General features: G+C 43.5%; 1 protein-coding gene across 30 annotated transcripts in view; it reads right to left on the minus strand.

Moving 5' to 3' along the window:
- Positions 1-24874, minus strand: part of NTRK3 (neurotrophic receptor tyrosine kinase 3) — a 397061-nt gene that overhangs the window by 117971 nt on the left and 254216 nt on the right. For 3 of the 30 annotated variants that reach the window (XM_035306509.3, XM_035306508.3, XM_078376021.1), the window contains 2 exons: positions 3990-4124; positions 226-2318 (listed from right to left, as the gene is read on the minus strand). The exons of 26 other annotated variants lie outside the window; for them this stretch is intronic. In XM_035306509.3, coding sequence (XP_035162400.1) covers positions 2200-2318; positions 3990-4124 — 254 coding nt within the window. In that variant the 3' untranslated portion in view covers positions 226-2199. Of the gene's footprint in view, positions 1-225; positions 2319-3989; positions 4125-24874 lie in introns of those variants that run through there. One more of the 30 variants, XM_078376022.1, reaches the window with a different exon arrangement.

The following is a 24874-nucleotide window of genomic DNA, read 5'->3' on the forward strand; positions in this document are numbered from 1 at the left end:
TCTTTCTCAATAAGATGAAAAAGCACTTTGCTGTATGAGCCTGACCTATCTGGAAGACTCTCAATGAAAGCAACCAATGGAACAGATTGTGAATACCTTTGTAAACATAGAACTTAACTTAAAAACTTTTTAAAAATAGTAACAGGAAAAAATGCGGATAACCTGGAATTTCTGTATTTGTAACGTTTTTTGCAAAATTTCCAAATAAGAGGTCTGATTCAGTCATTTCATTAGAAAATAAAGTGTTTATTAAGAAACTATACACTGAACACTCCTATAAGTCTCTGTGGAAACACAATGCCCCATTGTCATAGCACAAGATGAGGAAAATGGCAGAATAAAAGATGCTGGAATGGATGGAGCCTGGGAGGCTGGAAATGAGGTAATGATTTACAATAATTAAAAAACATCATCCTCAAGCTTACTCCTTAAAGCCACACTTGGGAGGAGGCCCTGGACCCAAAGCATCAGCAGGGCATCATGGGGAACAGCCTGACATGGAACAATGGGGAGCAGGATGAGGAGAGCTGGAGGGGGCGAGATAAACACACACCTGGAGCCCTGGAGAGAACCTGAACTCGCAGGTGATACTCTGGAGGCCACCCCAGATACTGGGCAAGAACTCGGAAAGCCTCATGTTTCTAAACCCCATGGCGGCATCTGCAGAATCAAGCTGGGATCCTGACATGAAGAACCACCATCCACAGGACCCAAGAAGTAAAACCCTTATGTGGGAATCTCAACTCCCAAATAAATTTGCCAAAGGCGTAGACTCTATTCTCTATTTGTGAGCAACACCACCCCAAAACAACGGTGGGTTAAAGCAAGCACTTTTTCCCCCAAAAGTCCCCCACAGGATGCTCCCAGTTTCATGCTCTCCACCATTAGGTGGGCAGCCTATGCTGACTTCACACAATGGAGGCCCCATGGGCTGGGGAGCCAGAAGTCTTCTCCACCAGCGTGTCAGCAAATATGGGGAAGATTCAGGCCCTACAAACGTGCCTTTCCTACTGAAGAATGGAAAGTCACCCCCTTCCCTCTCCTCAGTGGATCAAGTTGAAAATGGGGTAAGCTAGCCCCCTCTTTGGGAGAGGGTGGCCATGGAGTAAGGCATGAGTCGAAGCAAGCAAAGTAAACACACATATTGACCAGAGAACAGGAGGACACTTCCACGGGTGCCATGAGAGGGGCTGGAGGAGGCCAAGTTTTACTTCTCTTCCCCTTCAGTTCATCTTGACCTTGAAATGCTGATTCCATTGGGTTCCAAAAGTTCTCAGAGTCAAGAATAAGTGGAAGTAGGGGAAGAGAGCCAATCCCGGGATCATGGGCTGGCAGGAAGGGCCTTGGTCCCTGATTCCCTTGGTCCCTTGTGGTCCTAGTAGGATGGCCAGTTCATGGGCAAAACCCTCCTGCAGCCAAAGCTTGTCGGAACTGCAGATCTAAGGGTCCAGGAAGAGCCTGGAGAAACTCTCCTCTGCAAGGAGTTTTCTAATATCGCACTCATTGTGAGCCGTTCCAGAGAGAAGAGGAAGTAGGGGGCAAGTGTGTCCCAAAAAAGGATGATTTTTCCACCGAAAATAAAAATAAAAATGTAAAGTGATTGGTTTCCATTCTTTCCTCTGAGACCTAACTTGGTGCCAATACTTGAGCCTGGCTCCCCCTCCTCTTACCGCGCCGTCTCCGCCTCTGCTTAGGTGCTCTCTGTGACTCTTCCCCACTGGAGGTTGCAGGGCGACGAGGTCACTAAGAGGACAGCGTGGTATCCCGGGAGAGCCAGGGAGACCCCACGCTTGCAAGCAGGGAAAGCGAGGCTGGAGCATGGCCGGACTTCATCAGGCTTTCTTGTGATGGTTAGGTTGTTTTTATAAACCAAGAGAATGGCTAGTGTGTTTAAAAGATGCTCCTGGTGCACAGGGGTTTAATTATCTTTATTGGCTCTAAAGAAGGTGGCAGGAGCTGCCTCATAGGCCAGAAAAAAAGGAGCACAGTGATGATTGGAGGGAAGGGGCAACCCTGCCGGTGGTGGATGGGGGAAAACACCCATCTTGGTGGTGGTAAAGGGTGCCGGGGCACTGGTGGCTCATGCAGTTTCTACTTAGCATCCCTGGATCCAAAGAGAACAACGCCTAGAGCTTCCAACCTCTCAGAGGGCCCAGCCTACCAAGGTGACATCAAAACAAGGAGGCTTAAAAGGAGTTTTTAAAAGCCATGACGTCCTTTGCTGAAATAAACATTGACATCCTCAACATAGATGCCATGGTTAAGAGGCTTGGAATGTCCGGGAAGGCTTATTGGATTCAACATAATTTCTCTGAAACCTATAAAAAACAAAAAGAAAAAAAAAACAGAAAAAGGCAAAATAAAGTAAAAACCAAAACCCCCAAAGAAGATTGAAACTAGGAGGGGAAACAGAGAGGGAGCTGGAAAGGGTAAGAACTGTCAGCAAAAGGGAAGGATAGGAGGAGGGGATTAACTTAAAACCCAGCATGGTCAGAGAAACTGGAAACACTCCATTTTGCTGCAGCCTCCACTGAACCGAGGAAGGGAAGGGAGCAAAACCTTGGGGGGCTTGGCCTTGGATTGAGGAGGAGAGGTCTCATCTAAGTGGGCTTTAGTCTACAAGCATCTTTCTGAAAGGAGGAGCCCCTGATGGTGAGCTGAGGGGTGTGTGGGAGAAGGGGTACGGATGGTCGGGTCGCTAAAGGGCTAAGAGATGGGAGGAGAAGACTGTGCTTCCCCAGAACTGATATTCTTTAGGGATACCAAGGGGGCATTTCTAATTCTAGGAGCTAAAATTACATAGACCACTTTTGACGACACCAGGAGGTGGGGTTGCTATACTCCTAAGTCTACAAGCTCCTTCTCATTGACCTTTTTGGCTCACGCCACAGGTCTGTGGAAGGTTTAGGGAATGATGGCTGATCTCTGAGCCTTGCCATCTTTTCAAGTCTTACAGGGGAACAAAATACCCTGAAGGAGTAACACTCGTGGCCCCCAGGCCACATGCTGCCTCGAGCAAGGACTTCCAAGACAGCTCATTTCCTTTCTGGCCATACACCCATGGACTGAGTTAGGCGGTCCTGAAAGTGAACGTTCCTGACAAAACCTCCAGAGATGTTGCTCAACCAACTACAGATTTAAAAAGTGTCTTAAAGAGTGTGTGTGTGTGCGCGTTTTCATGTGTATGTTTGTGTTTGCATGTGTACACATGTATGTTTGCATGTATTTGTATGTTTACATGTGTTTGTGCATTTGTATGCATCTGCATGTGGATGTGTGTGTGCATGTAGATGTGTTTGCATGTGTGTGCATGTGTGTGTGTGCATGTGTGTGCATTTGCATGTGGATGTGGATGCGTGTGCAGATATGTACACAGAGTAAGCCTATCATTTTATGGAAGCTATGCTCAGGAATGTAGAGGTCATAAGCAGCCTCTGGACATTGGGAATATCATGGGAAAAGCTTGAAACAAAATTTGATTGCATTGAGATTTTCCTCTCCTCCCGCCCAGGACATGTTATGGACACAACAGGAGGTGGGGTCAGATTTGTGAAGACAGAGGACTCCTTTCTTGTCTATGATGTCATGTTTGGAGGGAGGCTCACTTTCAAGGTGAAACGTTTCTGAGACAACATCTCTGCACTGACCCCAGACAAAAGTTCTCTTGGGTCTGATGGAAAAGGGAAGACAGGCCATCAGTCTAGGCAGCCTGCTGAGAAAGTTTGTGACAGCACTGTTTCTTTCCAAGCCATAGTCCTCTCTTGCTTCTCCCATAGCCCTTACCTGGGCTCTAGGAGGCTTCCTCCCCTGGAAGATACTCCTTTAACCTAGGGATTTTTTTTTTAGTACCAAATCCCATACTGGGCACCTAGTCATACCTCAGTCCATGAAATACATGGAGGTTTGATAAGTCTTAAGGTTGTAAGAACTAAAATCGATTAGGGGAGGGGTCTTTACTTCACACAAAGATGTCAAAGGAGGTAACTCACCATGTGACCTTGGGTAAGACACTTCCCCACTCTGGACCTCAGGTTCCTCATATATATAGTGAGTTGATGGGACTAGATGATCTCTATTGTCCTTCAAGTTTAATATCCCATGATTGTCTATGTTTGAAAAGACCCCTGGCAGAAGAGGCAGACATGGGGGAATTAATGGTCAGTATTAAACCCCAAGTGCAAAAAAACATGGGAAAGTATTTTTCTTAAGTGCACAATGCCAGAAACAGAAATCCAGGCGTTCTCGGCTCCTGTATCCACACTCCTGTGCCTGTTGGGGCAGCTGGTTTATTTTATGCATAAAATATAGATCCTAAGAATCTCACACTGGTATTACAGAAATGGCACAAGTTAGAGTCAGAGAAGATAGATTCACCATCACCATGAACTCTGTCCTGTACTTTTCCTAACATACTTGCCCCCCATTTTCCTTCTTAGACCAGAATGCCTCAAAATTGTGCCCATCATTGCCATTCAGGGTGTCATTCCCGGGCCTGGAAAGATATTTCTTCTGACTTAGGAGATAATCCTGGACCCAAGACCCGCTTTCTGGCTCCTAATATCCCATCAAGAAATTCAGCTGATTTTCAAGAGGAAAGCAACATGACAAGGCGGGGGATGATCAGATGAGAGGAGGTGGTGGTGTTTGGTTCCTTAAACTCTTCCTTGCCATTGTTGGGGCATAAACCATTGGAACGACAAAAGTTGTTGGCTCATTAGAGACCTGAAGACTACAGCTCCCATAAAGAGATATCATTGTAGCTTCTGAGAGGGAAATCTCCTTCGGAGACCATGCAGCATTCATGGGCCCTGGAAAGATCCATGTCGGATCCATTAAAGACCAGGGCCAAGCCTGCCTAAGTCTCTGCCAAGGTCCCTGAAGCTGCCTTCGTGAACATGAACCCTTTCCCATATGAGCTGGGATCTGAAGTTTGTTTTCTCTGGAACTCTTTCCCAGGTGGAGTCTTTCCAAGATTCTAAAAGCTGAAGCCTGATAGCATAAGAGGCACTGCTCCAAAATCCTCCATTCCTCCCCCTCTGTCTCAGAACAACCCTGAGCAGAAAGAAAAAGGCATTTACTGGGGGAAGGGCAGGAAAGACCAGAACCACAGTGGACACTGGGAAAGGGGTAAATGGGTGAAGAAAAGGCTGAAGAGGGGCAAATCAGTGCCTTTGCCACCAGGGGCCCATAGACCCCTTACATCTAACCTTTTCCTCTGTCAACAGCTTTCCCCCAAACATTCAGCACAAAGCTACCTGTAGGCTCTCTGTAATTCAGAACAGAGCTGGGAGCTGGGTCTTCAGGAATCTTCTAAGAATACTTTTCCTAAGAGGCAAGTCGGAAGCTCTGACATCTTTTTGGGAAAGGGAGGGACCATTATAAATGGAGCTTAGGGGAGAAGGAGCACTGAGCATCCATAGGACTGGATGAGAGGTTTTGGAGCCAATCCTATTGAGCCACAAGCTGCTTAAATCTCTAAAGGTGAGTGCTTTATACTCACTGCAACAAAGAAAGACCAATTCCTATGGTTTTGCCACATGAAAAGACATTCAAACCTGTTCATCTGAGGTTCTTGCAGATTCTAATTCTCTCTCCCTTGCTGGGGTTTCACTCCTGTGCTCTGGCCTTGGGATTCTGGAGCTACCAGCCCAGCACCCTCCAGGGAGAAGGTATTCCCTGAATCTTCTGCCCATACTCTTTCCACCTGACTGTGGATTCTCAAAGACTTTTCCTTCTGTCTCCGCTTCTCCCTGTTGTTATCTGACATGAGACTATTACCTAACTGCATAAAGCAGTTTAAGTTATGGTTTAGATAATAGGCCCAATACCAAATGGAGTTCTATAGAATTATTTTCAAACATCCCCCCTTCAAATGTATTAGTTTATCATATTCAAATTGCTATGTCACAATAACTTTTAGAACTGACATAGCATTGGCTTTGGAAAAAAAACATTTTATACCCTAGTGTGGGCTGGAATACACAGGAGTGGTGGTGCTGAGGTCCTGGGTGGTGGATTAACAGGAAGCCAGAGGCAGAGGGAAATGCAGTGGACAGGGCATCCCACCCCAGTCAGGACGCCACACTTTCCACAACCTTCCCACCTTTCCCCAAGAGGCAAGAAGAGGTGAGATGTTTTTCAACCCCATTGCAGGTAGGCATGGGATGGAACACGGAGTCCCAAGCAATACCCAGCTATGTCAATCCTACTGTCAGACATACTGCGAGTCACCCTGTAATCCACAGATCTATATAAGGAAGTGCCAGTGCCAGGCATCACCTACAGTTACTTCTTCATCCCTAAACATCCCAGAAAGGTGGATGGTATTAACTCCACTTTACAAGGGGGAAAACTGTGCCATTAAAATATGGAAAAACAGCCCCAAGTTCACGTTGTAGCAAAGTCTAAATTTGATTCCAGCTCTTCATTACTCCAAAGTCCTTGCATCTAACCACTTTGCAATGTAGATGCCATTTGTAGAAAACCAATATCCAGGAAGAAGATGGAATGGAGGTCAAAGTAGTGACGGTAAGGACATTCTCCAGGGGAAGCAGGGCTATCAGTCTGGCCACTTAAACAGGTGCTAAACAGAGAGTAGGGCTTTCTTACCTCATTAACAGCTTCCTTAGTTAAGAAGGCAAGCAGCACCATACCCTGCCATTCCCTCCTCTGGCCAACCCTGGTTTAATTCTATCTCAGGTGGCTTCACCTCCCATCCTCACAAGGACACTTTGCATGCACTGGGACCTTCCAAATAAGGAACCCCAACCTTTGTCTGGTCTTTGACTCCATCATTTTGATGTTATTTCTGGGAGTTCAGCCTAAAGAGGATGAAAAATAACCACATGAACATGGGGTAGTAATGAGTATGGAGAGATGGATAACTAGAACAGAGTCATACCGTAACCAAGGGTGTGGAATATCTGGGAATAGCCCTGGTAAGCCAAACATCGTTCCCAGGCACCCACCCCAAGCCACTGTGTGAACAAGTGTAGGCAGAAAAGAGTGAGTCATGGTGAAGAAAGGCTTCTCATAGACACATGTCTCTTGCTTCTCTTCCTGCCTGTGTGGCGGCCCTTCTAAGGTCATGGGAAAGTGGTCATCAAGGAATCTAATGACGCCTGGGCTGTGGTTATGATTGCTTTGTTCTGAATCTTTTCCTTGGGTATAGCTATTGCTTTTTTGAGTCTAAGTTCTTTCTTCACGTGCCATCGGATTCAATAAAAGGATGGTGGCACTGGCCCAGGTGTGTGAGCCCCAAATGCCTATGCTTGCTGGCCTCAGACTAGGCTGCCTGAAACTCTCAGATCTTTTCTTTTATTATCCTGAGATTGCAAACCTAACCCACAGGCCATATATGGCCTTACGATATGCCTTTTATTTATTTATTTGCACAAATGGGTTATTTTAAAAAATCTGTTGCTTAGTTGCCAGCATTTAAAACTTGAGAAATTTCACATTTAAAATATTCCCATTTCTAGCTTCCCTTGAAAATCCAAGAACTCTGGCAATCCTGGGCCAGAATTTCTGTACAGTGATAACCCACTGTGGTAGCCACTCAATTTATACAAGGTGTGTGGGTGTATGTTCTCCAGCTTGCCATATTCCCCACCAATTCCTATTATCCTCCACTCACGCGCTTACTTACAGTACCTGCACAGCTTGTCTTTGCACTTGAGATTTAAACATTACAATAAACATTATGTTCCTTTTACTACGTTATAGGCTGTGTGTCAAAGACCAGGAAATGCCATCTCTGCAAGCCCTGTTGACTGCCCCTCTAATACCAAACTTACGGTCCTTCTGGTCATGGTTAACAATGATAAAGAAGTGGCTGGAAACCTACAGCAGAGGGACAAACCTATCTCAGAAAGAGGAGACAGCTCAGAAATTCTGTCTGGTCATTGACTCCTTCATTTTGACATTATTTCTGAGAGTCCAGCCTAGAGAAGATGAAAAATAACCACATGCACATGAGGTACTAATGTGTATGGAGAGATGGATGATTAGAATATAGTCGTCTATGGCCATACCACCCTGAACACACCCAACCCCGTCTGATCTCGGAAGCTAAGCAGGGTCGGGCCTGGTTAGTACTTGGATGGGAGAATATTGTGTGGAATGTCTGAGAATTCCTGCATGGGTATGGGAATGATATGGGTAACGGAAGCAAGTGTGTTCAGAAATCAGGGTCCCAGCAAGACACCATGCAGAAGCACAATGCTGGAAAAACCTGCTGCTGGGATAGAAGACGGACGACATTCATATCACCCACTGGCCATGTCTTCCACATTGCCTGACACGTATAAGGCACACGACAAAAGGTTGTTGAATGCCAATAAGCAGGATTTATAAATATTTCATGGAGGAATGATTGGAACCAAAGTGTTCCTATATTCCTATAATAACAAACACATTTCAAAGGGTTCTATACAATATTGAAAAGTACTTGGAACCCAAATGTCCCTGTTGTATACTGTGTAGCTAAGAGTGTTGAACTGAGACCCCCAAACTTCAGCATGGAGCACCTCTTCCTATAAAGTCATCTCACTACTGCTGGGAAAATGAATAATGACATTGCCCTGGCCTGCTTGCCAGGGTTGCCAAGTCTGGTTCCAGCTGTGTGCAGATGCTCAGAGGGAGGGGGCTGAGGCTGAATGTACCCCAACTACAATTTAGCTCATGGCGTCATGCCCACAGGAAGTCATGGGGGGAGGACATCCGTGCCTGAGTCAGATAAAGGGGCATGGACCACTGAGATTCTCAGAAAAAAGCAAAAGGCTCCTTCTTGAAGGAATTTGAAGGCTCTCACAGCTTGTCCCTAATGGGTATTTCAAGACTCTAATTCAAAATCAGGGGGAGGTGTGCTGGGGGGCCACCCCCACTTGGCCTCACTAAGACTATTCCAATGATAAGCTGATCTTGGCTTAAAGAAGTGAAATGTTAGTCCCCAGAGAAAGTGAAAGTCCTTCCCTGCTCCATAACATGGGTGAAGTAACCTCTTAGAATCAAAATGCTTCATGAGCCATGGAGTAGTAGTAGTCATATGGAAAAAGGTTTGTTTTTTTTTAAGCATCCTCGAATTCACTATATAAGGAACAATTTGCAATAGCTGAGCACCTTCTTTTCTTGCTTAACTGAGAGTGGAGAGAACCTCGGTATTAATAATCTACCTTCATTGCCTTCCTTGCACTTCAAAATATCTGTCTTCATATTTAGCATATTGTTTCCTGAATCTTGACTCTTTTCAAATGTTTGAAACATCAAAAATATCAGAATATAGAAACTCTGTGCCTACCTCCAGCATTATCAATTTATAGCATGTTGATATCTTCTCAAATTTCTAAACAAAAAAAATCCATCACTGCAATGGCTGAGAATCCATGTGAGTGCATATATAACCCTGTTTCTCCTCTTCCCCATCACTAGAAGCAACCACTGCTCTGAAATAGCTGATTATCCTTTTCAGGAATCTTGCAATAATTTTGCTGCCTATGCATATATCCATAACTAAATTATAGTTTTGTTCTGTGTAAGTTTAAGCTTTTAAAAAACGATTCTAGATTTATCCATGTTGATACACGTAGCTCCCGTTCATTAATTTTAGCTAACGAAGTCCATTGTGTGAATATACTACAAATTATTTGCCTATTCTGCCAACTGACACTTGTTTCTATCCTTTCATTATTCCAAAAAAAGTTGCAATCAAAATTATTACACACATCTCTTTATGCACATGTGGGAGATTTGTTCCAGAGCAGGAGTTGGCAAACTTACCCTATAAAGGACCAGATAGATAGAAAATATTTTAGGCTTTGCAAACCATGCAGTCTCTGCTGCTACCACTGAACTCTACCAGTGTAGTCTGAAGGCACCCATACACAACACATAAACAAATGAGCATGTTCCAGTAAAATTTCATTTGTAAAAATAGCAAGAGCCATATTTGGCCCTTGGCCAATGAGCGGTAGTTTGCTGACCTCTACTCTAGAGCTTTCTCACTCAAAGTGCAGGCGAGTGAACAAACAGCATCGGCTGAAAGCTGGGTAAAAACAAAGATGCTCAGACTCCACTGAATCAACATCTGTGTCTTAACAAGCTCCTCAGGTGATTTCTATGCACAAAAACATTTGAGAAGCACATCTTTGGAGGATATCCCTATAATTTAGGGTAATTAAATCCTTAAAATCATTCTATTGCTAAATGTTTACCCAAAGTCATACCAATTCATATTTCTATAATCACTACATGGATGAACTTCCTACTCCATCTTCCTATATCTGATATTTTTTCTAACAAACTAATGGGCAGTAGATGTTATCTCCTTGAGTTTTAAGATTCATTTTCCTGATTATTAGTGAGGTTGTACACCATGTTAAGGGTTCCCCTGTTGAGAAACTGTCAACTGACTATTTGTATCCTTTCCTCATTTGTGTGTGTGTGTCTTTTTCCCTCTCTCTTGCTGTGTGTGTGTGTGTGTGTGTGTGTATATGTAGTTGTTACTCTTCTTTATTTGGGGGAGTTTATTTATTCTGTGGGCAAATTCTTGGTTACATATATATGCATCAAAATTATGTTTTCTCAATCTACTATTTGTCTTTTAGCTTTGTATACGGTACTCATGAACATTTTTTAATTAACATATTCACCTTTCTCTTTATGTTACTTATATCTGTGCATTAAGAGGTATTTTCCTCCTCAAAGTCAGGATATTACCTTTTCCTTTAAAAGTACTCTGTTTAATAAATCTCCCTTACAGAAGAATTACAGATAATTTATGTAGAGACTCCTCACCCAAGGAGGTAGAGCTTCACTTCCCCCCACCCCTTGAGTATGTGCTGTTACTGGTTTACTTCCAAAGTATACGGAAAGAGGGAGAATGTAGTTTCACAGCGGACAAACCTAACAAACACAATCTCACCCAGGTAATGAGGGTTAGCACCATCAGTATTAAGTCATACAATAAGCATGCACTCTTTATATGACCTGATGAGAATGGCTTTCACCTCTGTGGTCTTCCTTCCCAAAACCCCAACTGACAGCCAAAATTGAGAGACATTCCACATAAAACCTGACCGTCAAGGTAATCAAGGACAAGGAAAGTCTAAGAAACTGTCAGAGATCAAAGGAGGCTAAGGAGACGTGATAAGTAAATATAAAGTGGTGTTCTGGATGGGGTCCAGGAATGGAGAAAGGACAGTTAGGGGAAACTGAAGAAATCAGAGTATAGTATTGAATTTAATTAAGAATAATGTCCCTACACTCGTTTCTTACTTCTGACAAATGCATCATGGATGATTACATGGGGAAAATGGGATGAGAGATATAAGGGAATGCTCTGTACCACAGCACAACTTTTCTGTATGTCTAAAGTGATTTTAAAATAAAAAGCTGATTTAAAATAAAAAGTTCTACTTTAAAATTTCACCGAGAATTTATAATTTATTTTGTGACTGGTATGAGATAAAAACATCACTTTATTTTTCCTTATGGGGTTTTATTTAACAGTTTCTCACTTTTTTTTTCTTTTTTCTGAGACAGAGTCTTGCTCTGTCACCCAGGCTGGAGTAGAGTGGCATGATCTCGGCTCACTGCAACCTCTGCTTCCTCCGTTCACATGATTCTTCTGCTTGAGCCTCCTGAGAATCTAGGACTACAGGCTCATGCCACCACGCCCAGCTAATTTTTGTATTTTTAGTAGAGATAGAGTTTTTCCATGTTTGCCAGAATGGTCTCCATCTCTTGACCTCATGATCCACCCACCTTGGCCTCCAGTGTCGGGATTACAGGTGTGAGCCACCACGTCTGGCCTAGTTTCTCCCTTTCATACGGAGATGCACAATGACATGCACAAAAAATAGTACCCATATCCACACATCTGTCTCCTCCCTCCCTCCTTCCCTCTCTCTCTGTCTCTACTTTTTTTTTTTTTTTTTTTTCTGAGATGGAGTTTCACTCTTGTTACCCAGGCTGGAGTGCAATGGCATGATCTTGGCTCACCGCAATCTCCGCCTCCTGGGTTCAGGCAATTCTCCTGCCTCAGCCTCCTGAGTAGCTGGGATTACAGGCATGTGCCACCATGCCCAGCTAATTTTTTGTATTTTTAGTAGAGACGGGGTTTCACCATGTTGACCAGGATGGTCTCGATCTCTTGACCTCATGATCCACCCGCCTCAGCCTCCCAAAGTGCTGGGATTACAGGCATGAGCCACCGCGCCCGGCCTTTCTCTGTCTCTATTTATCTGTCTACATATATCCACACATAAGTTTTCTGAATGTTAAAAAACAATTATTATACATTAGCCTATTTGCTTTCACTGAAGACAGTGTTTTCACTATTAAAATAAGTACCTTTAAGTAACATTAAAATAACAGTCTAATGTTACATTAAAATAAGTATTTTTGTCTATTAGGGCACATCTCTTCAATCTTTATCTTCTTTTTCAAAGCCACTTTGGCTATTCTTGGTCATTCATTCCTGCACATAAATTGTAGGATAAGATTATCAGGCAAGAGCTTTCAAAAGCTCTGCTGGAAACTTCATAAAAATTGTATTCAATTTCTAGATTTGGGAGAAAATCAACAGTTGTTTTTATAGTTTCTCCCATCCATGAAGAAGGTATATGCTCCATTTACTCAGTACTTCTTTATACTCTTCATAACATTTTGTATTTTTCCATAGCTTCTTGCATATCCTTTGTTTATGCTTTTTTACTTCATATTTCTTGGTTTTATTTCATTTTTGCCACTATAAATGTGATTTGTTTTATATTAAGTGATCTAATGGTGTTTAGGAGAGACACTGATTTTTGCTTATTGATCTTATATTAACAATTTTGCTGGACTTCCTAATTCGTTGTAACGTTTATTTTATAAAGACCCTCTGATGTTCTATGTAGGGTGATCAGCTTAATAAGAAGGATAATCTGTCTTTCCAATTCTTTTATTTCTTTTGTCTTATTGCAGTGGCTAGCATTACCAGAATATTATTGAATAAAAATCATAATAACAAGCATGCTTATCATTAGATTTTTTTCATATGTTTCATATATATATATAGATATATATTTTTTTTTTTTTTTTGACAGGGTCTGACTCTTTCACCCAGGCTGTAGCACAGTGGTGCAATCTCAGCTCACTGCAACCTTCACCTCCTGGGTCCAAGCAATTCTCGTGCCTCAGCCACTTAAGTAGCTGCGATTACAGGCATGTGCCACCACACCTGGCTAATTTTTGTATTTTTAGTAGAGACGGGGTTTTGCCATGTTGGCCAGAATGGCCTGTATCTCCTGACCTCAAGTGATGTGCCCACCTCAGCCTCCCAAAGTGGTGAGATTACAGGTGTGAGCCACCATGCCCAGCCTTGTTTCATGTTTTCTTATTGTAATTCATTTTGAGTTAAAAGGGTTTTTCTGGGTTTTTCTCCTTTTTTCTTTTCTTCTCACCCGTATTGTCTAAGTTGTTTCTACCTCCATCTTGCTTCTTGGGACTTTAATTATAAACAAAATCTTATAATGATGACTTGGAGTCCTCCTAAAGGGTAATACTGAGGATAGAGTACAACAGTCTTCAGCTAGTTGAGTGGCTTAATTCAGCTCATGGTCTCAAAGCTGCACCCGTATCCTCTCTCTCCCACTTCCTTGCTCACAGATTCCTATCAGTTGTACTCCCAGACAGGGGTTAGCCAAATTATCTTTTCAGACTCTTTTCTTCACTATCCCCACCCCAAGACTTGAAGCAGTGAGTCTAACTCTGATCCTAGGACAATGTAGAGCACATACCATTCTACAGATACCCTCCAGAGCTAAACCCCTGCCCTGACTGATGCTAGACTTGGAGCCTAGCGTAACAATGAATGTAACTCTGTGCGTTACTTTTTATTTCTGTACATTTCCGGTCCACAAATTATTTATCTTGTTTTGGGCCCAGCTACATTGTTTGATTTTTTTTTTTTTTTTGTCACTGCTACATATTTTGAGCAGAGGACGAAACTAAAGCATGAGCTTACTGTACCATCCTGACCAGTGCCCAATTATCTGCCTTTCTTTCTATATTGGAGAAAAATATATTTTGTTCCCATAACCTTTTTTTTTTTTTTTTTAGACGGAGTTTCACTCTTGTTACCCAGGCTGGAGTGTAATGGCGCAATCTTGGCTCACTGCAACCGCTGCCTCCTGGGTTCAGGCAATTCTCCTGCCTCAGCCTCCTGAGTAGCTGGGATTACGGGCATGCACCACCAGTCCCGGCTAATTTTTTGTAATTTTAGTAGAGATAGGGTTTCACCATGTTGACCAGGATGGTCTCGATCTCTTGACCTCGTGATCCACCCACTTCGGCCTCCCAAAGTGCTGGGATTACAGGTGTGAGCCACTGCGCCTGGCCTGTTTCCATAACCTTTTAACTGACACCTTCAATATTATCTCCATTATTGGAGATAATAATTCTGTCTTCCATTATTTCCTGTCTTTTCGACCTCTTCTGCCTTTCCTGTTATATTCCCTTTTGCACAGAAGTCTGTACATGATTTTCTCTACCTCTGAGTATGGGCCCACACTCTCAGTCTCTTACCTAGTAAATGACGGAGCAGTGTCCTCCACTTTACCATGCCATTTGTTTTCATCCCATTTGCTTAGTTCCTTGGGTATCCACAATGTACATAACCTAACTCCAACCCTAACCTCCACTGTTTTGCAGCCCATTCATGCTTACATTCCCATAATGCAGGTTCTAATCCTTTGGCAAAAACTAACCTCTTGAAGGTCACCAGTGGTTACCTCATGACTAGATTTTCTCCAGTCCTTGATCATTTCACAAAATGTGGCACCTTGACCATCCCATACCCCCCATGACACTTAGAATACTGTGCCATCCTCATCACTTTTCTACCTTACTGCTCCCTTTCTGTTGGCTTCTCTTCCTTCATTGGTCCCCATGGTAGTTTCTCAAGCACCAGTCTTTTCACCCCTGGCTACTTAAGGTTTGGATCTCAGACTGACAGCAGCATCTCCAGTCTGTCAGAAAAGCAGCATCTCAGTGTCCACCCAAAACCTACTGGATCAGAATCTGCATTTTAACAGAATCCTGAGATGATTTCCATATAGAGTAAAATGTGGGAAATGCTGCTTTAGCCATCTGCTCCTTCCCCCATCTCCCTGCACCCTCCGTCATTAATGTCCATCTCTGTGTGGTGACTTCTAACCCTTTACCTCCAGCACAAACTTCCTTCTGAATTTTCTTCTCACAATGTCAACTGGTTTCTGGGCGTTTCCATTATTGTGCATCATAACAACAAACTCAAACATTTCTACAGTCCCCATCCCAAACAATCTCCCTTTCTGACAGGCCAGTTCTCTAAAATCACTATCATGTTCATAATCACCCAGATTCAAACTCTTGGAGTCATTTACATTTCTTGCTAGTGCCTTTCTAAATCCCCATATCAAACATCTGATTTCAGTGATTTGTTTTGTAATATCACATATACACATCCTTTAATTTAGATTCTTACTTCAGCAAAGCATGGCAGAAAGGTCAGGAGATAGTACTTTAAGTAAATTACTTAACTTCCCTAAGCCTCAGTTTCCCCTTCTGTAAAGTGAGCATCTGTCTACCTACCAGATGTTGTTGTAATTTTTTTTTAATTTAAAGGTACCTAGGTCAGTGTCTGGACCAGGGCACACATTAGATGATTAGCAAATGTTGGTTTATGCTTCTTCACCACTCACCGCTATTTTAGGGCCACCGTTTGGGGGCTTCTTAACATGTTTCCCAGGTTCTAGTCCTTAAGTTAATCCATCTTATGTATCATTGTCCAATCATATCAATAAAAATTCCATTCACTAATCTTGCTCAGAGGCCACCAGTGACTTGAAAGTGCCAACTGTGTGATGCCCAAACAGCTTAGGCTGCCATCCTGGTCTTGACATGCTCTAACTCCAGCCAACCATCGGCCTCATTGTCCACTCCTTCCCTATTCACACTCTCTTGTTCAGATAAACTCTGACCACACCGTGCACTTTTCAGCTTCTGTCCTCACTTCCACAATAGTCCACTGTTCTGAATGCTTACCTTCTAACTTATTTTTCTCATCCAATTGCCATTCAATCCTTCCACCCCCAGCTCAAACTCTACTCTCTGTATAAGTCACTTGGCAGTTAATTGTGAATTTCCATATGATCATTCTTCTCCTCTCATCTGGAACTGTCTCAAACACATACACTACAATAAACTGTTTCATGTTTTTATTTTTTATTTCTCAGTAAGACTATTTGAAAAAAAAACCAACAACAAATATCGATAAGCACTTTCACTTGCCCAGGCAATGAGCAAAGTACTGTGCATGGATTTTCTAATCTGACCCTCTCAGCAACCCTGTGGGAGGAGAACAGGTATGGCCCCTGGTTTGTGAAGGAGAAACAAAGGGGAAGAGAGGCTCAGTAATTCATGCCAAGTTGCCCTGTTACCGTGATGCACAGCCAGGACTTGAATCCAGGCCTTGCCATTCCAGCTCCCATGCTCTTAACCCCCTCTGTATGTAGATGCCAAGGGCAAGAAGCAAATCCAACAGCTCTGTTTCCCATGTGACAGATAAGGAGTTTAGAGAATTGAAGACTTTTTTCAGAACCATGTAATCTGATGTGTGTGTGTATCTGTACAACAATGTGCCACATTACCTTCAGGCTGCACTACAGTATCCTGGCATTTGCAAAGCATTTCTCCTTCTAAGGACTTTAAAAATGATTGTGTTAGTTTCAAAATAACTTCAAGGTAAGGAAAGAAAAAAATATCTGAACATCAATGCCTCCTACCCTGACTTGGCCATCTGGTTCCTGGAATCAACCTCTTCGAGTCTCAACTGCTACCCCAGGGTGCTCAACTTTCCTTGGGGTCATGGCCATACTGTTTAGAATATGATGAGAAAAGACAAAAGCCAGAATCTGGCAAGAAATGCAATCGATGAAGTCTACGTTCCAGGGTGGTATCAATTTTAAGCAGATTATCTAAGAGCAAGTTACATCTAATAGGATCAGATAGCTGACTCATTCTAAATATATGGCCCTAAAAATAAAGCAATATAAACCTATGGGTTAGAGTTTTTTGTCCCTGAATTTCATGTTTGTGATGATGAAGAAGTTGCTGAAGGTGAAAAGAAGACAGGACAAAGGTGTCCCCTTGTACGTCAGTATAGAGCAACAGTTCTTCTCCTTTTTTGTGTCCTTTTTAATTTGATGGACGCATACTCATACACACAGACACACACACACAATACTCAGTTTGGGCAGTGCAGGTGTCATCCTCTCCCCCAAAGGCCTAAGTGAAGAGTGGAAGATATAGACCACACAGGTCATCAGCATTCTGCAGTGCCATACACTATAGCAGAGAGCAGCAAATGCATATCCAATCCCTGCTTTCACTGCCCTCCAAAGGGAGAGGGAATATCAAGATGAGTAAGAAGAGTAAAAAACAATGACTGCAGAGAGGAGCTAAAAACCCAGTGCCAAGAATGGGAGGCCTGCACCTTTCTAAGTTTACCTAACAATAATTTTACAAATACCTAAATATCAATCTTCTAGGAGCCAAGAAAGTAAAAAGGAAAAGAAAGCATGAGAAGTTTACAGCCATGAGATCCTAAAACAAATTATAATATGGTATATATACTGGTGAGTGGCAAGAGAGAAGCACACACCCACTGCTGAGGGACGGTAGTGAGGGAGTGTCATAAAAGCATGCGTGTGTGGAAAAGAGGAGGTGGGAAAAATGGTCACCGGGCAGAAATGCATGGGCTGGGGAGGGGGAGCCATTCCATATCGCGGGAGCAACAGACAAAACATAGCACATAGGGCACTGTAAGGGATTGAATGGTGCCCCCTCAAAAACCATCACCACAGCACCTCATATTGTCACCTTATTTGAAAACAGGACCTTTGCAAATGATCAAGTTAAGATGAAGTCACTAGGATGGACCCTAATCCAATATTACTATGTCCTTATGAAAAGCAAAAATGTGGAAACACAGATAGATGCACACAGAACACCACGTCAACATGAAGGCAGAGATCTGAATAATATGTGCCTACAAGCCAATGAATGTCCAAAAGTGCCTGCAAACTACCAAAGCCAGAAGAGGGGCCTGGAACAGCTCCTTCCCTAGTGCCTTCAGGGGGTTCACAGCCCTCCAAACACCTTGATCTTGGATGTGGGGCCTCCGGAACTGAGAAAATAAATGTCTGTTGTTCTAGGCCATCCAATGTAGGGCACTTTGTTACAGCAGCCCTGGCAAACTAAAACAGGATTTGTTTTTACCCTGAGAAGCGAAGTGTATAATTTGGCAGAAACATAAAGCAGGAATATGGGGAAAATGGGAACCAGTTCAGCAGGGGAGATTAGGAAAACAGTGTGGCAGGACTATCTGGAGTAATGCCACAGAAATGGGACATCGCCACTTAAGTGACAGTGGTAGAACTGCAGCTGTAGATTTTAGACATGGGCACTGGTATGGATCAATACACAGAGATGAAGACTGACAGATGGATGGATGGATAAATTAAGATGATAGATGATGGGTCAATAGATATGAACATGGATAGACACCTAGATAAGAGATTTCGATTAGGTGATGTACCTTCAGCTAATGATAATGGCTTTTCATGTTAATGTTAAAAATCAGTTTCCAGGCCGGGCGCGGTGGCTCAAGCCTATAATCCCAGCACTTTGGGAGGCCGAGGCGGGTGGATCACGAGGTCAAGAGATCAAGACCATCCTGGTCAACATGGTGAAACCCCGTCTCTACTAAAAATACAAAAAAATGAGCTGAGCATGGTGGCATGTGCCTGTAATCCCAGCTACTCGAGAGACTGAGGCGGGAGAATTGCTTGAACCCAGGAGGCGGAGGTTGCGGTGAGCCGAGATTGTGCCATTGCACTCCAGCCTGGGTAACAAGAGCGAAACTCCGTCTCAAAAAAAAAAAAATCAATTTCCAAATGTGAATTTTGTTGCCCACTTTCAAAACATTGTCACATAGGTTTAGAAAAACAAAAGTTCTGGAAATTCATAGCATTTACACACCTGGGAAAGCAGAGTATCCCACGGAGCCCAGAGAGCACTTGCTCAAGTAGACATGCCTAGCCTGCACTCACCAAATCTGCACCTTAGCCCTCACCGATCTCACCCATAATAGGATGAAACAGCCAGACTGTGACAGAGAGGACTTTGAGTCATAAAAGCAGTTCAGGGAGAGTGCTAGGGCATTCCTAAGAAGTAACAATAGTAGGAGACTCAGCTTTCTTAGGAGGAGACCTAAGGTTTCCTCCTAAGAAGATAGGAAGAAAAGTCATTCCTGGAAGAAAGCACCATCCTGATGGCCATACAGGGGAAGTACAGGACACACTTGGGGAAGTGCAAGGAGTTCCCACTAACAAATGGAGATGATTAGCTTGGGAGCAGATCAGCAGATCATGAAGGAACTTCAGAGTTTGGGGCAATGGGTGAGTCTTGAAGGATTTGAGAAAGGGGATGGGTTGAGAACAGATTAAAAAGGAATGAAAGACAAGACAGAGAAGGGTCAGTGGTGGCTGGACTGGCTAGGGCAGGGACCAGCAAGCTTTTTCTGTCAATAGACAGATAGTAAATATTTTAGGCTTTACAGGCCATACGGTCTCTGTTGCAGCTACTCAACTCTGCCGCTGCAGCATGAAAGCAGCCACAGACAATGTGCAATGAATGAGCATGGCTGGGTCCCAATAAATGTATTTAGAGACACGGAAATTTGAATTTCATATAATTTTCACGTGTTACAAAAAATGATTCCTCTTTGAATTTTTCCAACTATTTAAAAATATAAAATCTGGCTGGGCACAGTGGCTCACACCTGTAATCCCAGCACTTTGGGAGGCCAAGGTGGGTGGATCGCCTGAGGTAAGAAGTTCAAGACCAGCTGGACCAACATGGTAAAACTCCGCCTCTACTAAAAATACAAAAACTGGCTGGGTATGGTGACACCACCTGTAGTTCCACCTACTCAGGAGGCTGAGGTGGAAGAATTGCTTGAACCTGGAAAGCAGAGGTTGCAGTGAGCCAAGATTATGCAGCTGCATTCCAGCCTTGGTGACAGAGTGAATCCTGTCTCAAAAAAAAAAAAAAAAATGTAAAACAATTCTTAGCTTAAGAGTTGTACGAAAACCAGTGGTGGGCTGAATTGGGCCTGCAGGCTATAGTCTGTGGCCCCTGGGTTAAAGGGTGAGAGTGCCATCCTGGACACGTGGTATATTAGGGCTGGGATCACAGAAGGAGAACCAAGAGGATGAATGCCAGAGGAATGCAAGGGTAGAGCTTATGGAAATCAGAAACTTGGCATCTGATTAAACATAGCAGGTGGGAGAGGAGGCAGGGTCTGGGATGCTCCAAGGTTCTTCAGTGTGACGATGACAAGACCATTAGCAACACTGGGTCAGCGGAGGGTGGGGCGGGCAACTGCAAAGAAGCTGGTAATGTGTTCAGCACAAACTCAGGACGGCATACCTGCAATGCTTAAAGAAGTGTGGCAAGGCTTGAACTAGGAATTAGACACCTTATGCCCTTGACTTTATTTCATCAGACCCGAGGCAAGCCACTTGCTGTGAAATGAGTCTCTTCCAGCCAGGAATAGCAGCATACAGAGAAACTCTCAGCTCCAAGAACTGCAATATACTCTGCTCAGGGTAGAGCCACTGTAGACTCGCTAAGACCAGTGGAAGAACTGACACTAATGTTGGGTCAATCTATTTTATAAACATTTTGTGTGTGGATGAATTCTTTTGGGACTTCACTGTGTCTATTATCCCCCAAATGCACTCACTGCCTTAAGAGGCAGAAGATATGACAACACATTCAATGCCTAGTGGTCCTGTATCCTCTTCTTAAATGAAGAGCAGAGAGTAAGATGTAACTCCTGTAATTAACATGGCAGTGTAGTCAAGGGGAATGAGCAAATTTTAAGTTTCACTTCCTGTCCTGCCAGGCAGATGTGAATCAGGCACAAGCAACTTCCTGAGCTCCATCTTCCCACCTGCATAATGGGGATAATTATACTTCTCCTGAAGGCCTGAGGGATTACAGATATGCAGGTGAAATATACAGTGCAGTGTCTGGCCACCATCGGCATAAATTACATTCTAATTCCAAATGTGAGCTGAAACAATGCATAAGACAGCCATGAGTGTCCTAAAAAGAGAGATAAGGCAGTGAAGCCTCAGTGAGACATTTGCTATGCGTTCTCTTGGTAGACTCTCCTTCTTCTATATACCCTTCAAAATTCTCAGGCAATGAGGGTATGAATACAACTGCATTCTTACCACCCTGCACAGCCCTTCTCCAGCTTGTTATTCCACTAAATTGACAGGGCCTGGAGGGAAACCTCACCTGCAAATATATCACAGACCCACAGATTTCGAGCGGTTAATACTTTTCTTATATGAATTCTCTTTGGCAGATCATGTACCCTTATTCCAAAAACCTCAAGCATCAAGTGTCAAGTGTGATCAAGTGTTATCATTATACAATACTTTCGATGGATATGTGTTATTTGATTCCTAGAGAAAAAAATATGAAATTGAGGTATCTTTCTTACCTAAGAAACCTGGGGACATAGTTTCTCCAGAGATGTGCTAATGGCACTTAGATAACACTTGTGCCCCTTTTGGACACTCGTAGGGACTCCAAAGGTCACACCATCCCAAACAATGTGTGCAAATAGCTGTAGAATAAGAACCAGATGATGGCCTAGCCCTGTGAGACACGGGAGCATCACTACCTTTCTAAGCTTCAGTTTTCCAACCTGTAAAAGGGAGATAGAACTTTTATACCTTCCCCCTCACAAAAACATCATGAGCTCTAAACAAGATAATATAGGAGTTATGTTTGAATGTTAGTGCGATGATATTTTGGACCAGATAATTCTTGCTCTTAGGGAGCTGTTCTGAGCATGGTGGGATATTTAGCAGTGCTTCTGGCCTCTCTTCACCAGATGTGAAGAGCGTCCTCCACCCCATTGTGATCATGGAACGTATTTCTAGGCATTGTCAAATGTCTCCTGAGGACAGAATCACCCTGGCTGAGAACCACTGCTGTAGGTAGGAGATTTTCATTGCAACTTATGCTTCAGGAACTGGGGTAAACAAGACCCCTAATGCTAACTGAGTTCCATCTTTAATCATAACATATACTGATGCTTCTCAAAGCTCATAGACCATTGCTGAGAATGTCATAGCTGTCTTCTGTAGCTGTGTGCTCCATGGCTATGGTTGGCTGAGGACACTGTAGCTGCATTTGCTAGGGAGCAGTGGCCATACCAGCCGCAGATGTCTACACAGTGGCTGTATAGAGCTCTGGAAGTCCTAGGAGCTCTCATGTAAACAATCCACACTGGACCTTTGGGAGTGATGTTTTTTGTAACTATATGAATCCATATGCTGATGGATTTTTAATCCATGTAAACTCACTGCCAACCACCCCTTATTATACCATATTAAGGGGTTTAATTATTTATTTAATCAGTCTTTCCTGGATGACCAGAAATAGCAACTAGAGAAACTTCAAAAGCCATTATGGCAACCAAGAGTAATACAGACTCCGTCAAAGCAATTGCTTGCACTGCAATCATGCTAATTAAAGGCCCCCAGAAGAGTCAAGATAAAAATGTCAAGTGAGATTTGTTCTGGACTTCAATGATTTACTGCCTCACATGATGAAGTTCCAATAACCCTTAGAAGAAAAGGCTTGCTGGTGGTGAGTCAGGGGAGGGGAACTGCTGGCTGCAAAAGCCGACTAGTAAGGTCCCAGAGGTGACATACTGCAATGGAGGAAGGCAATTCCATCGATCCCCAAAAATGGGGCTTCCCAAATCAGCCCCATCTCCAAGCAGTGCCTCAGTCTGCCCAGGGTATGACAAGGCTCCTGTGGGTGTTTCTGAAAGCTTCTCTCCCCATCTCCTCCCACCCACTTTATGAAGTGGGTTTAGTCATGAAGCCACTGACTTGAATCACAGGATATATTTTAACAAACACCTCTAAGAGGTACACTGTTGGATCCACTGACAGGAGGCTGGAAAGTATCTCCACACTCTTCCTGTGAACAATGGAAAAGATATTCTTCCTCTGAATGATGGCCTGTAACCTATGATTCTTACCTCTGTGCCTTGGTCACTAGGATGCCCAGAGCCAGATCTCTAAGCTCCTTCTAGCAGTGGGTACTTGGTAGTCTAAACTTGCCACTAATTTTATTTTATGTATCCCCCACTATTTTCAGATATTGTTATTCCCTTTTTTCATCTTTTTTGTATTACATTTGCATTTTTACAAAGCACCTCAAACATTCTTCTGCAATGAGATAAGACATTACTGAGTACATAACATGTAGATGTCTTTACTTGCTTCATGCAAATGTTATTTCCCATGCATTGAGCCATGGAGGTATTTCCCTGGGAGGAATATGGCAGGCAGGCCCCATCACACAAAGCTGTTGTGGATAGGAGCATGAAAAGGAGCTAAGGACATGGCAGAATTGGAAGAGTTTCTCTCTAAGACTTGGGATAGGTTCACGGAAATCTCGATTCAGATCAGAAAGATGGCCCTGGGACAGACAATGGTGGCTTACTAAAGAATATAAATCATTCTTATCAAAGGGGGGGGGACGTTTTCTATTACATTGCAATATGATTTCACAGAACTAGACAAATTTCTACCATCCTCTATAAGACCCTACCCCAAAATACTAGTTGAAATGCTCATTTAATCAGCTCCTGACCCACAGCCTTAGGGATCTGAGAGTACAGAGCTTGGACTTCTTAGCGTTATGATGATGATACTTAGCAGACTTCTTAATGCTATGATGGTGATATTCAAGAAATCAGTAGGGGTATATACACTGTCTGCGGCCCCCAGTGGGGTAATCCAAGAGTAGAAGTCTGAGGATTTAGACACAGGTAGGGACTATTAGTGGACAGGTAGCAGCATATTCACACTCATTGCTAAAATGTCGACGTATGTCCATACTAGTTAATAAATAGCCCCTTCCTGAGTACTCAGACCCTCGACACTGTCATGCTGGCTCCAGCCCCCTCCTCTGAGAATTCTCACTATCCAACAGGGGGCTCATGCAAGGCCAGGACCAGGCATCTCGACACTGTCATGCTGGCTCCAGCCCCCTCCTCTGAGAATTCTCACAATCCAACAAGGGGCGCATGCAAGGTCAGGGCCAGGCATCTCGACACTGTCATGCTGGCTCCAGCCTCCTCCTCTGAGAATTCTCATAATCCAACAGGGGGCTCATGCAAGACCAGGGCCAGGCATCTCGACACTGTCATGCTGGCTCCAGCCCCCTCCTCTGAGAATTCTCACAATCCAACAGGGGGCTCATGCAAGGCCAGGGCCAGGCATCTCGACACTGTCATGCTGGCTCCAGCCCCCTCCTCTGAGAATTCTCACAATCCAACAAGGGGCGCATGCAAGGTCAGGGCCAGGCATCTCGACACTGTCATGCTGGCTCCAGCCTCCTCCTCTGAGAATTCTCATAATCCAACAGGGGGCTCATGCAAGGCCAGGGCCAGGCATCTCTTCCAATAGGGCAGTGTCTACCAGGCAGGGCTTTTATTTTCTTGGAATCATCTATGGAAATACAATTCGCACAATGTAACATTCACCCTTTAAAACTATACCACACACACACAGACGCATGAATAAACCATATCCATTAGCAGTCATTCACCACCCTTCTGTCCCTTCAAATCCTGGAAATAACCATTAATCTACGTTCTGGTATGGGTTTGCTTATTCTGGACAAAGAAATTCAATCATTAAATATGTGGTTATTTCGAATCTAGCTTCTTTCACTTAGAATGTTT

This window comes from Callithrix jacchus, chromosome 6 (assembly GCF_049354715.1).
Source record: "Callithrix jacchus isolate 240 chromosome 6, calJac240_pri, whole genome shotgun sequence".
NCBI lineage: Eukaryota > Metazoa > Chordata > Mammalia > Primates > Cebidae > Callithrix > Callithrix jacchus.